This window comes from Oncorhynchus mykiss, chromosome 15 (assembly GCF_057628025.1).
Source record: "Oncorhynchus mykiss isolate SJ-2025 chromosome 15, ASM5762802v1, whole genome shotgun sequence".
Classification (NCBI taxonomy): Eukaryota; Metazoa; Chordata; class Actinopteri; order Salmoniformes; family Salmonidae; genus Oncorhynchus; species Oncorhynchus mykiss.
The window spans coordinates 86,266,396-86,279,883 of record NC_143036.1 but is presented as its reverse complement, the minus strand read 5'-3'; the positions used below and the strand labels follow the sequence as shown (position 1 = coordinate 86,279,883).

The following is a 13,488-nucleotide window of genomic DNA, read 5'->3' as shown; positions in this document are numbered from 1 at the left end:
TTTCATTTCACATCCATTAAGACTAAAATAATCCTCAACTTGTTTTTATATCTTTCAATATGTTTTTTAAATGTTATTTTCTAAAGCATTGAATGACTGTATTTCATTGTTTTACACAGTTTTTGTCCTGTCTCACACCCAGACTTTTGACATTCTGCTACGTATTGCTGTAAGGATCGTCGTCGGGAGAAAGAGAGGAGGACCAAGATGCAGCGTGGTAAGTGTTCATATTAAAACGGGTTTAATGAACACTGAAACAAAACACGACAAACGAACAGTCCTGAACGGTGCAACAAAACACAGAACAGAAAATAAACACCCACAACCAAAATGTGGAAAACAGGCTGCCTAAGTATGATTCTCAATCAGAGACAACGAACGACACCTGCCTCTGATTGAGAACCATACCAGGCCCAACACATAGAAATATAACAACCTAGAAAAACAAACATAGACTGCCCACCCCAACTCACGCCCTGACCATACTAAAACAAAGACAAAAGAAAGGAACGAAGGTCAGAACGTGACGATTGCACTTACAAAAGTCATCTTAATCAGAAAACATGTAATGCACCTGTTTAAAAAAGAGTCAAATAAATGGAAACCAAATACATATTGGATGTGTATAAGCCATTTGTAACTTTTCTTTTACACAAAATATAGTCGTCTCTAAGTATCGTGTCATTACCACCACAACAAGCAAATGACATGATAATAACCTTTTCAGAAGTTTATGTACTTGGTTACCATGGATATGAATAGAGACAGTGGAGAACATGGTTACCATGGATATGAATAGAGACAGTGGAGAACATGGTTACCATGGATATGTATAGAGACAGTGGAGAACATGGTTACCATGGATATGAATAGAGACAGTGGAGAACATGGTTACCATGGATATGAATAGTGACAGTGGAGAACATGGTTACCATGGATATGAATAGAGACAGTGGAGAACATGGTTACCATGGATATGAATAGAGACAGTGGAGAACATGGTTACCATGGATATGAATAGAGACAGTGGAGAACATGGTTACCATGGATATGAATAGAGACAGTGGAGAACATGGTTACCATGGATATGAATAGTGACAGTGGAGAACATGGTTACCATGGATATGAATAGTGACAGTGGAGAACATGGACGTCATGGAGGGAAATGAAAATGTTGATGGTTACCATGGAGTGGAGCTGCTGCTGTGTGTCCCACTGACTGTCAGACAAATGGACTGGCTTGGTGCTCACGTGAAACATTGTCGGACAGACACCAATATGCCAGTCCTTTTGAACAGTCAGCGTGTTTGTGCTACTATGTTTAGCAGACTTAGCTAGAACATGTGAAATCAGCTATTTTCTGGATGGGAGAAATATTCAGTGGGAAATATTCAGTGCTTGTGTTGTCATAGTGATTAGCAGGGCTAGTTCAACCATCTGGAAACAGACACTGTGGTGTTGTCATTATGATTAGCAGGGCTAATTTAAACATTGGAAACAGACACTGTGGTGTTGTCATAGTGATTAGCAGGGCTAATTTAAACATTGGAAACAGACACTGTGGTGTTGTCATAGTGATTAGCAGGGCTAGTTTAAACATTGGAAACAGACACTGTGGTGTTGTCATAGTGATTAGCAGGGCTAGTTTAAACATTGGAAACAGACACTGTGGTGTTGTCATAGTGATTAGCAGGGCTAGTTTAAACATTGGAAACAGACACTGTGGTGTTGTCATAGTGATTAGCAGGGCTAGTTTAAACATTGGAAACAGACACTGTGGTGTTGTCATAGTGATTAGCAGGGCTAGTTTAAACATTGGAAACAGACACTGTGGTGTTGTCATAGTGATTAGCAGGGCTATAACATCACTATTTTCCTCTTGTGATGGTAAACACACATCTAATATGTCTGCAAATGTATTTGTCTGGTTATTTGTACTCTTAGCAGAAAATGTTACTGTTTTGAATCAGTCACTCAGTAAACGTGTACTGCTTTGTACATGAGCTCGGTAGATGAGCTTAATGTCTTGGGGGTCTGTCCTTACAGTCTACAGCTGGACACTCTCCATTGAAGACCTCTCCACAACACCAGGTTAGCAGGAAGGTCTCCATTGAAGACCTCTCCATAACACCAGGTTAGCAGGAAGGTCTCCATTGAAGACCTCTCCATAACAACAGGTTAGCAGGAAGGTCTCCATTGAAGACCTCTCCACAACACCAGGTTAGCAGGAAGGTATCCATTGAAGACCTCTCCATGACACCAGGTTAGCAGGAAGGTCTCCATTGAAGACCTCTCCATAACAACAGGTTAGCAGGAAGGTCTCCATTGAAGACCTCTCCATAACAACAGGTTAGCAGGAAGGTCTCCATTGAAGACCTCTCCATGACACCAGGTTAGCAGGAAGGTCTCCATTGAAGACCTCTCCATGACAACAGGTTAGCAGGAAGGTCTCCATTGAAGACCTCTCCACAACACCAGGTTAGCAGGAAGGTCTCCATTGAAGACCTCTCCATAACACCAGGTTAGCAGGAAGGTCTCCATTGAAGACCTCTCCACAACAACAGGTTAGCAGGAAGGTCTCCATTGAAGACCTCTCCATGACAACAGGTTAGCAGGAAGGTCTCCATTGAAGACCTCTCCATAACAACGGGTTAGCAGGAAGGTCTCCATTGAAGACCTCTCCATAACAACGGGTTAGCAGAAAGGTCTCCATTGAAGGTAAAAGCCTGACATGGAAGATAACAATGATTAGATACGGAAACATCATGGCTGGGTGTTGTTTTCTGTTTGTTCCCCCCTTGGTGGTGACAAGTTTACCAGGGTAGCATCAATAATGACACACACACACACACACACACACTCACACACACTCACACACACACACACACAAACACACACACACACACACACACACACACACACACACACACACACACACACACACACACACTGTTGACCTCTAGGGGTGTGTGTGTAACTGAAGCTCTGTTCTCCCTCAGGACTCTGGAGAATCAACAACAATGTCTTTGTCTCCCTGTCACCAGCCTCTCTCTCTCTCCTTTTTCTCCAATCTCTCTTGTTTCTATTTGCCTCTCTTTCTCTCTGTTCTCCACCCACAGAAGGAACAGAAGAACAGGAGACGTGAGAAAGTCAGAGGAAGAAATCAATACACTTTCACTTCTTTGTCATAAAGCAGAGTTTCCCAAACTAGGGCTGTTGTTCTTTTCTACCCAGAAGGTCACACAACATGATAGCCTGATGACCTTCCTCTTTTCTTCCCAGAAGATCACACTACATGATAGCCTGATGACCTTCTTCAATACACAGAAGATCAGACAACATGACAGCCTGAGTCTTCTGAACTTCCCAATACCTTTCTGATGCATATCAGTCACTTCAAACCTCCTTCAGATTGAAATACTGTCAAAAGGACTGGCAGACTGATGTGTAGTAAATAGAATGTCAAAAGGACTGGCAGACTGATTTGTAGTAAATAGACTGTCAAAAGGACTGGCAGACTGATTGGTAGTATATAGACTGTCAAAAGGACTGGCAGACTGATTGGTAGTATATAGACTGTCAAAGGGACAGGCAGACTGATTTGTATTATATAGACTGTCAAAAGGACTGACAGACTGATTTGTAGTAAATAGACTGTCAAAAGGACTGGCAGACTGATTTGTAGTATATAGACTGTCAAAAGGACTGGCAGACTGATTTGTAGTAAATAGACTGTCAAAAGGACTGGCAGACTGATTTGTAGTATATAGACTGTCAAAAGGACTGGCAGACTGATTTGTAGTAAATAGACTGTCAAAAGGACAGGCAGACTGATTTGTAGTATATAGACTGTCAAAAGGACTGGCAGACTGATTTGTAGTAAATAGACTGTCAAAAGGACAGGCAGACTGATTTGTGTTATATAGACTGTCAAAAGGACTGACAGACATATTTGTAGTAAATAGACTGTCAAAAGGACTGGCAGACTGATTTGTAGTATATAGACTGTCAAAAGGAGTGGCAGACTGATTTGTAGTAAATAGACTGTCAAAAGGACTGGCAGACTGATTTGTAGTATATAGACTGTCAAAAGGACTGGCAGACTGATTTGTAGTATATAGACTGTCAAAAGGACTGGCAGACTGATTTGTAGTATATAGACTGTCAAAAGGACTGGCAGACTGATTTGTAGTATATAGACTGTCAAAAGGACAGGCAGACTGATTTGTATTATATAGACTGTCAAAATGACTGACAGACTGATTTGTAGTAAATAGACTGTCAAAAGGACTGGCAGACTGATTTGTAGTATATAGACTGTCAAAAGGACTGGCAGACTGATTTGTAGTATATAGACTGTCAAAAGGACAGGCAGACTGATTTGTAGTATATAGACTGTCAAAAGGACTGACAGACTGATTTGTAGTAAATAGACTGTCAAAAGGACTGGCAGACTGATTTGTAGTATATAGACTGTCAAAAGGACTGGCAGACTGATTTGTAGTAAATAGACTGTCAAAAGGACAGGCAGACTGATTTGTAGTATATAGACTGTCAAAAGGACTGGCAGACTGATTTGTAGTAAATAGACTGTCAAAAGGACAGGCAGACTGATTTGTGTTATATAGACTGTCAAAAGGACTGACAGACATATTTGTAGTAAATAGACTGTCAAAAGGACTGGCAGACTGATTTGTAGTATATAGACTGTCAAAAGGACTGGCAGACTGATTTGTAGTAAATAGACTGTCAAAAGGACTGGCAGACTGATTTGTAGTATATAGACTGTCAAAAGGACTGGCAGACTGATTTGTAGTATATAGACTGTCAAAAGGACTGGCAGACTGATTTGTAGTATATAGACTGTCAAAAGGACTGGCAGACTGATTTGTAGTATATAGACTGTCAAAAGGACTGGCAGACTGATTTGTAAATCAAATGTTTGTTCCATTAAAATGACATCAAATTGATCAGAAATACAGTGTAGACATTGTTAATGTTGTAAATGACTATTGTAGCTGGAAACGGCTGATTTTGTATGGAATATCTACATAGGGGTACAGAGGCCCATTATCAGCAACCATCACTCCTGTGTTCCAATGGCACGTTGTGTTAGCTAATCCAAGTCTAATCATTAGAAAACCCTTTTGCAATTATGTTAGAACAGCTGAAAACTGTTATTCTGATTAAAGAAGCAACAAAACTGGCCTTCTTTAGACTAGTTACTATGTTACTATGGTAGCGTCCTCTCTACTCATGTATAGTCATGTTACTATGGTAACGTCCTCTATACTCATGTAGAGTCATGTTACTATTGTAACCTCCTCTATACTCATGTAGAGTCATGTTACTATGGTCCTCTATACTCATGTAGAGTCATGTTACTATTGTAACCTCCTCTATACTCATGTAGAGTCATGTTACTATGGTCCTCTATGCTCATGTAAAGTCATGTTACTATGGTCCTCTATACTCATGTAGAGTCATGTTACTATTGTAACCTCCTCTATACTCATGTAGAGTCATGTTACTATGGTCCTCTATGCTCATGTAGAGTCATGTTACTATTGTAACCTCCTCTATACTCATGTAGAGTAATGTTACTATGGTCCTCTATGCTCATGTAAAGTCATGTTACTATGGTCCTCTATACTCATGTAGAGTCATGTTACTATGGTCCTCTATACTCATGTAGAGTCATGTTACTACGGTAACGTCCTCTATACTCATGTATAGTCATGTTAGTATTATTCCTTCTTAATGCCACTTTGAAGGGTTTAGCCTGATTAAATCAACAATCATTGCAGTCAGTGGAACACCAACAGCATCCATTCTAGCCCATTTTATAAACAGGACGCGAGGCTAATCTGATTGACCGATGAAGACAGTGAGGTCAGAGCCAGGAGCCCACGACCACATCATGTAGAGTTGAGGCTATAGTTACTTTAGCATCAATCTAAGATAAAGATTAAGAAGAGTTCCCAGGAGCCGACCACAGCATGTAGACTTGAGGCTATAGTTACTTTAGCATCAATCCAAGATAAAGATTAAGAAGAGTTCCCAGGAGCCCACGACGACAGCATGTCAGTCAGGAAAGCAAAGGCCAGGAAAGCAAAGGCCAGCTTTTTCAAGCAGAAATTTGCATCCTGTAGCTCTAACTCCAAAAAGTTCTGGGACACTGTAAAGTCCATGGAGAACAAGAGCACCTCCTCCCAGCTGCCCACTGCACTGAGGCTAGGTAACACGGTCACCACCGATAAATCCGTGATAATCGAAAACTTCAACAAGCATTTCTCAACGGCTGGCCATGCCTTCCTCCTGGCTACTCCAACTTCGGCCAACAGCTCCGCCCCCCCCCCCGCAGCTACTCGACCAAGCCTCCCTAGCTTCTCCTTTACCCAAATCCAGATAGCAGATGTTCTGAAAGAGCTGCAAAACCTGGACCCATACAAATAAGCTGGGCTTGACAATCTGGACCCTCTATTTCTGAAACTGTCCGCCGCCATTGTCGCAACCCCTATTACCAGCCTGTTCAACCCAAGGATTGGAAAGCTGCCGCGGTCATCCCCCTCTTCAAAGGGGGAGACACCCTGGACCCAAACTGTTACAGACTTATATCCATCCTGCCCTGCCTATCTAAGGTCTTCGAAAGCCAAGTCAACAAACAGATCACTGATCATCACGAATCCCACCGTACCTTCTCCACTGTGCAATCCAGTTTCCGAGCCGGTCACGGGTGCACCTCAGCCACGCTCAAGGTACTAAACAATATCATAACCGCCATCGATAAAAGACAGTACTGTGCAGCCGTCTTCATTGACCTTGCCAAGGCTTTCGACTCTGTCAATCACCATATTCTTATCTGCAGACTCAGTTGCCTCGGTTTTTCTAATGACTGCCTTGCCTAGTTCACCAACTACTTTGCAGACAGAGTTCAGTGTGTCAAATCGGAGGGCATGTTGTCCAGTCCTCTGGCAGTCTCTATGGGGGTACCACAGGGTTAAATTCTCGGGCCGACTCTTTTCTCTGTATATATCAGTGATGTTGCTCTTGCTATTCCCTGATCCACCTCTACGCAGATGACACCATTCTGTATACTTCTGGCCCCTCTTTGGACACTGTGCTAACTAACCTCCAAATGAGCTTCAATGACATACAACACTCCTTCCGTGGCCTCCAACTGCTCTTAAACCCTAGTAAAAACCAAATACATGCTTTTCAACCGTTTGCTGCCCGCACCCTCCCGCCTGACTAGCATCACCACCCTGGACGGTTCTGACCTAGAATATGTGGACAACTATAAATACCTAGGTGTCTTGCTAGACTGTAAACTCTCCTTCCAGACTCATATTAAACAGCTCCAAGCCAAAACCAAATCTAGAATTGGCTTTCTATTTCGCAACAAAGCCTCCTTCACTCATGCCGCCAAACTTACCCTAGTAAAACTGACTATCCTACCGATCCTCGTCTTTGGTGATGTCATCTACAAAATAGCTTCCAATACTCTACTCAGCAAACTGGATGCAGTCTATCACAGTGCCATCCGTTTTGTCACCAAAGCCCCATATACCAACCACCACTGTGACCTGTATGCTCTAGTCGGCTGGCCTTCGCTACATATTCATCGCCAGACCTGATGGCTCCAGGTCATCTATAAGTCTATGCTAGGTAAAGCTCCGCCTTATCTCAGCTCACTGGTCACGATAACAACACCCACCCGTAGCACACGTTCCAGCAGGTATATCTCACTGGTCATCCCCAAAGCCAACCCCAAAGCCAACACAGTGCTAATGATCATCTTTATTCTAGTTTGCTGAAATATTCGCTGATCAGAACATTTTGTTAGCATGTTAAACAAGCGTACCTCTGACCTAAAGCCTGTGACTTGTCTGATAATCAATCAATGTGATTTTGTTTGACTGAATCTCTGTCTGTATATTTGGTTACTTGATCTCTGGCTGGACAGGTGGAAGAGGTAACTCATCTATCACTGATTAGAAACATCTAGCATGCTATAATGTAGCCTAAATCACTGATCAGAAACATTTAGCATGGTATAATATAGCCTAAATCACTGATCAGAAACATTAGCATGCTATAATGTTGCCTAAATCACTGATTAGAAACATCTAGCATGCTATAATGTAGCCTAAATCACTGATCAGAAACATTTAGCATGCTATAATGTAGCCTAAATCACTGATCAGAAACATTAGCATGCTATAATGTAGCCTAAATCACTGATCAGAAACATTTAGCATGGTATAATATAGCCTAAATCACTGATCAGAAACATTAGCATGCTATAATGTTGCCTAAATCACTGATTAGAAACATCTAGCATGCTATAATGTAGCCTAAATCACTGATCAGAAACATTTAGCATGCTATAATGTAGCCTAAATCACTGATCAGAAACATTAGCATGCTATAATGTAGCCTAAATCACTGATCAGAAACATCTAGCATGCAATAATGTAGCCTAAATCACTGATCAGAAACATTTAGCATGCTATAATGTAGCCTAAATCACTGATCAGAAACATTAGCATGCTATAATGTAGCCTAAATCACTGATCAGAAACATTTAGCATGCTATAATGTAGCCTAAATCAAGTGTATTATTTATTGATTGACTCATGTAGTAGCTTTATATAGCCTTATATAGAGGCTATTTTCCTATCGTCCCAGTCCCACTGAAACCCACAATTCTGACTCCTGTCTCACTTGAAAATTCCTAACTTTATTCTGTAATCCAAAATGTGCATGATCAAAGCACGTCAAAATACCACTATAATGTTTCCTCTGTGCTGTCTGATACTGCTGGCCTTATGAGAGAGTCAATACCACTATAACGTTTCCTCTGTGCTGTCTGATACTGCTGGCCTTATGAGAGAGTCAATACCACTATAACGTTTCCTCTGTGCTGTCTGATACTGCTGCCCTTATGAGAGAGTCAATACCACTATAACGTTTCCTCTGCTTCTCTGTGCTGTCTGATACTGCTGCCCTTACGAGAGAGTCAATACCACTATAACGTTTCCTCTGTGCTGTCTGATACTGCTGCCCATATGAGAGAGTCAATACCACTATAACGTTTCCTCTGTGCTGTCTGATACTGCTGCCCATATGAGAGCGTCGGTAGAGAATGTGTGATCAACAAGCGGTATGGCAGTAGGCCTAGATATGGAAATACATTCAAACAGAGTTGGTCCCTGTTAAGATACCTTGATATGTAAACAATTTCTTCTCTTCATCTCCACGTTATTCATGAGCTGATCTGCTATCTGTATAATCATCAACTCGATTTTGTCAAATAGGAGATATTCTGTAATTCATTGGTGGTTATCTAGCAACTTCGGTCATGTGACTTTTGATTCACTATCAGTTACAAAGTTTGTATGATTGGACAACACAATAGCCTAGTCTGGGTGCGCTCTGTGTCGAGAGAGCATAGGCCTACTGCTGAAAGGCACTGAATTCCTTGAGGAACATGATAACGGTTTTAAAATTGTATTTTTTTCAGGTATCAAGCAAACACTATCTGCAGTGTATCTTGCTGCCGACTTGAGCGGACTCCAAGCAGGGGCAGTTCGTTTCACGTCTCAGGCCCTCGGCCTGTGCAGCGAGAGGGCGGATTTAACCGTTTGAGAGAGTAGTGAATGTGCTTCTATAAAAGCAAATCCGGGAGGCATAGCCGGGGGACGCAGGCGAACATAACGAACAAACCAGTGTTCAAGATTCCACTCGTTGGTGAAGAGGCAGGCGCTGATAGAACTGTCAGATCAAGAATAGAAGCGTTCTGACCTTTGATCTACGCTAGGAGCAATATTTTGATGTTGAGCCATAATTGATTTTCTTTATTAGAAAATATATATTTTTGTAATTGACTTTTCAAATTAGAATAAATGTCCGAGGTCCGGACCGAGGTGTCCTCATTTTTAGTCAGCCCAACCGCAGTATTCAGTCATAACGAGTTGCATTGAGTGAGACTCACCCAGAAGACGAAGTTGAAGACGAACAACAGATATTTGACGCAAGTCTCTCCTCCCGTCAGTAGCGCCATGGTCCGTCTGTCTGTCTGTCAGATGAAGAGATGTAGACGTCTATAATACTGTTATAAAAGCTGTATAATAATGTTGTTGATTCCGGTCAGTTGGGCGAATGGAAGTTGATGAAGTCTTCAGCCCCCTTTGTCTCTGCTGTCTGTGTGCTGTGCGTGGTGGTGCCTATATAGAGGCGCACAGCACTCCCACCTCAGACACAAATTGTCTGCCACTTTTTTCTTTCTCTCTCTCGCTCCTTCTCTTTCTCTTTCTTTCTCTTTCATTCTTTTTTTCTTTAGGTTTTTTATTGTCAATATACAGAATATGAACAACTAGTCAGATTTGAGTCCTATAGATTTAGTCAGGTTGTTACTCAACACGGTATATGTGTCTGTGAGGCTGAGGTGATTCACTCTGACAAGGCATACTGTTAATTACAGGTCAGATCAGCCTCTCTGTAAATTACAGGTCAGATCAGCCTCTCTGGCTCTTTGCTTAGTCTGAGTCCTGACACACACACACACACCCATACACACATGCACGGATAGAGGGTCAGAGAAGCAGGGACAGAGGGACAGTGTCCAGAACAATGGTTCCTGTTGTGTCCAGAGAGTCTGTCTTCCCACTGCACTGTGATACACATACCACACATAGCCCGTCCTTTGCGTGTGTATTACTGTAATCATGGACCAGGTTTAGCCTGCACCATTGACGATGATGATTGCGATGTCTGCCTCATATCTGTGAGCAGTGCAGGTTGAATGTTGGTGTGTGTGTGTAACGGTGTGTGTGTAGGGGTTTGTGTGTAGGGGTGTGTGTGTTTGTGTATAGGGGTGTGTGTGTGTAGGGGTGTGTGTGTAGCGGTGTGTGTGTTTGTGTATAGGGGTGTGTGTGTAGTGGTGTGTGTGTAGCGGTGTGTAGCAGTGTGTGTGTAGTGGTGTAGGGGTGTGTGTAGTGGTGTGTCTGTTTGTGTATAGGGGTGTTTGTGTATAGGGGTGTGTGTTTGTGTATAGGGGTGTGTGTATGTGTGTGTATGTGTAGTGGTGTGTGTATGTGTAGTGGTGTGTGTGTGTGTGTCGGGGTGTGTGTGCAGCAGTGTGTGTGTAGTGGTGTATGTGTAGTGGTGTGTGTGTGTAGGGGTGTGTGTATGTGTAGTGGTGTGTGTATGTGTAGTGGTGTGTGTGTGTAGGGGTGTGTATGTAGGGGTGTATGTGTAGTGGTGTGAGTGTGTGTATAGGGGTGTGTATGTATAGGGGTGTATGTGTAGTGGTGTGTGTGTGTGTAGTGGTGTATGTGTAGTGGTGTGTGTGTTTGTGTATAGGGGTGTGTGTGTAGGGGTGTGTGTGTAGCGGTGTGTGTGTAGTGGTGTATGTGTAGTGGTGTGTGTGTGTGTAGTGGTGTGTGTATGTGTAGTGGTGTGTGTATGTGTAGTGGTGTGTGTATGTGTAGTGGTGTGTGTATGTGTAGTGGTGTATGTATGTGTAGTGGTGTATGTGTAGTGGTGTGTGTGTGTGTAGTGGTGTGTGTATGTGTTGTGGTGTATGTGTAGGGGGTTGTGTGTAGGGGTGTGTGTGCGTAGTGGTGTGTGTGGTGGTGTGTGTGTAGTGGTGTGTGTAGTGGTCTGTGTGTGTAGGGGTGTGTGTGTAGTGGTGTGTGTGTAGGGGTGTGTGTTGTGGTGTGTGTGTGTAGGTGCGTGTGTAGGGGTGCATGTGTAGCGGTGTGTGTGTGTAGGGGTATGTGTGTAGGTGTGTGTGTAGGGGTGTGTGTGTAGTGGTGTGTGTGTAGTAGTGTTTGTTTGTGTGTGTGTTGATGGTATGTGTGTAGGGGTGTATGTGTAGCGGTGTTTGTGTAGCTGTGTGTAGTGGTGTGTGTGTGTGTGTGTAGGTGTGTGTAGTGGTGTGTGTGTAGTGGTGTGTGTGGAGGGGTGTGTGTGTAGTGGTGTGTGTGTGTAGGGGTGTGTGTGTAGTGGTGTGTGTGTGTGTGTGTGTGGGTGTGTGTAGTGGTGTGTGTGTAGTGGTGTGTGTGTAGGGGTGTGTGTGTAGGGGTATGTGTGTAGTGGTGTGTGTGTAGGGGTGTGTGTGTAGGTGTGTGTGTAGGTGTGTAGGTGTGTGTAGTGGTGTGTGTGTAGGGGCATGTGTGTAGTGGTGTGTGTGTAGTGGTGTGTGTTTGTGTATAGGGGTGTGTGTATGTGTGTGTATGTGTAGTGGTGTGTGTATGTGTAGTGGTGTGTGTGTGTGTGTCGGGGTGTGTGTGCAGCAGTGTGTGTGTAGTGGTGTATGTGTAGTGGTGTGTGTGTGTAGGGGTGTGTGTATGTGTAGTGGTGTGTGTATGTGTAGTGGTGTGTGTGTGTAGGGGTGTGTATGTAGGGGTGTATGTGTAGTGGTGTGAGTGTGTGTATAGGGGTGTGTATGTATAGGGGTGTATGTGTAGTGGTGTGTGTGTGTGTAGTGGTGTATGTGTAGTGGTGTGTGTGTTTGTGTATAGGGGTGTGTGTGTAGGGGTGTGTGTGTAGCGGTGTGTGTGTAGTGGTGTATGTGTAGTGGTGTGTGTGTGTGTAGTGGTGTGTGTATGTGTAGTGGTGTGTGTATGTGTAGTGGTGTGTGTATGTGTAGTGGTGTGTGTATGTGTAGTGGTGTATGTATGTGTAGTGGTGTATGTGTAGTGGTGTGTGTGTGTGTAGTGGTGTGTGTATGTGTTGTGGTGTATGTGTAGGGGGTTGTGTGTAGGGGTGTGTGTGCGTAGTGGTGTGTGTGGTGGTGTGTGTGTAGTGGTGTGTGTAGTGGTCTGTGTGTGTAGGGGTGTGTGTGTAGTGGTGTGTGTGTAGGGGTGTGTGTTGTGGTGTGTGTGTGTAGGTGCGTGTGTAGGGGTGCATGTGTAGCGGTGTGTGTGTGTAGGGGTATGTGTGTAGGTGTGTGTGTAGGGGTGTGTGTGTAGTGGTGTGTGTGTAGTAGTGTTTGTTTGTGTGTGTGTTGATGGTATGTGTGTAGGGGTGTATGTGTAGCGGTGTTTGTGTAGCTGTGTGTAGTGGTGTGTGTGTGTGTGTGTAGGTGTGTGTAGTGGTGTGTGTGTAGTGGTGTGTGTGGAGGGGTGTGTGTGTAGTGGTGTGTGTGTGTAGGGGTGTGTGTGTAGTGGTGTGTGTGTGTGTGTGTGTGGGTGTGTGTAGTGGTGTGTGTGTAGTGGTGTGTGTGTAGGGGTGTGTGTGTAGGGGTATGTGTGTAGTGGTGTGTGTGTAGGGGTGTGTGTGTAGGTGTGTGTGTAGGTGTGTAGGTGTGTGTAGTGGTGTGTGTGTAGGGGCATGTGTGTAGTGGTGTGTGTGTAGTGGTGTGTGTGTAGTGGTGTGTGTGTAGTGGTGTGTGTGTAGGGGTGTGTGTGTAGTGGTGTGTGTGTAGGGGTGTGTGTAGTGGTGTGTGTGTAGGGGTGTGTGTGTAGTGGTGTGTGTGTA

General features: G+C 43.5%; 1 protein-coding gene across 1 annotated transcript in view; it reads right to left on the bottom strand.

Annotated features, from left to right (window-relative positions):
• The window catches only part of cd9b (CD9 molecule b), a 41,277-nt gene extending 30,715 nt beyond the window's left edge, over positions 1-10,562 (bottom strand). The window contains exon 1 of the mRNA XM_036972733.2: positions 9,998-10,562. Within this exon, the coding sequence (XP_036828628.2) occupies positions 9,998-10,066 (69 nt within the window). The 5' untranslated portion in view covers positions 10,067-10,562. The remainder of the gene's footprint in view (positions 1-9,997) is intronic.
• Positions 10,563-13,488: the final 2,926 nt, after the last annotated feature.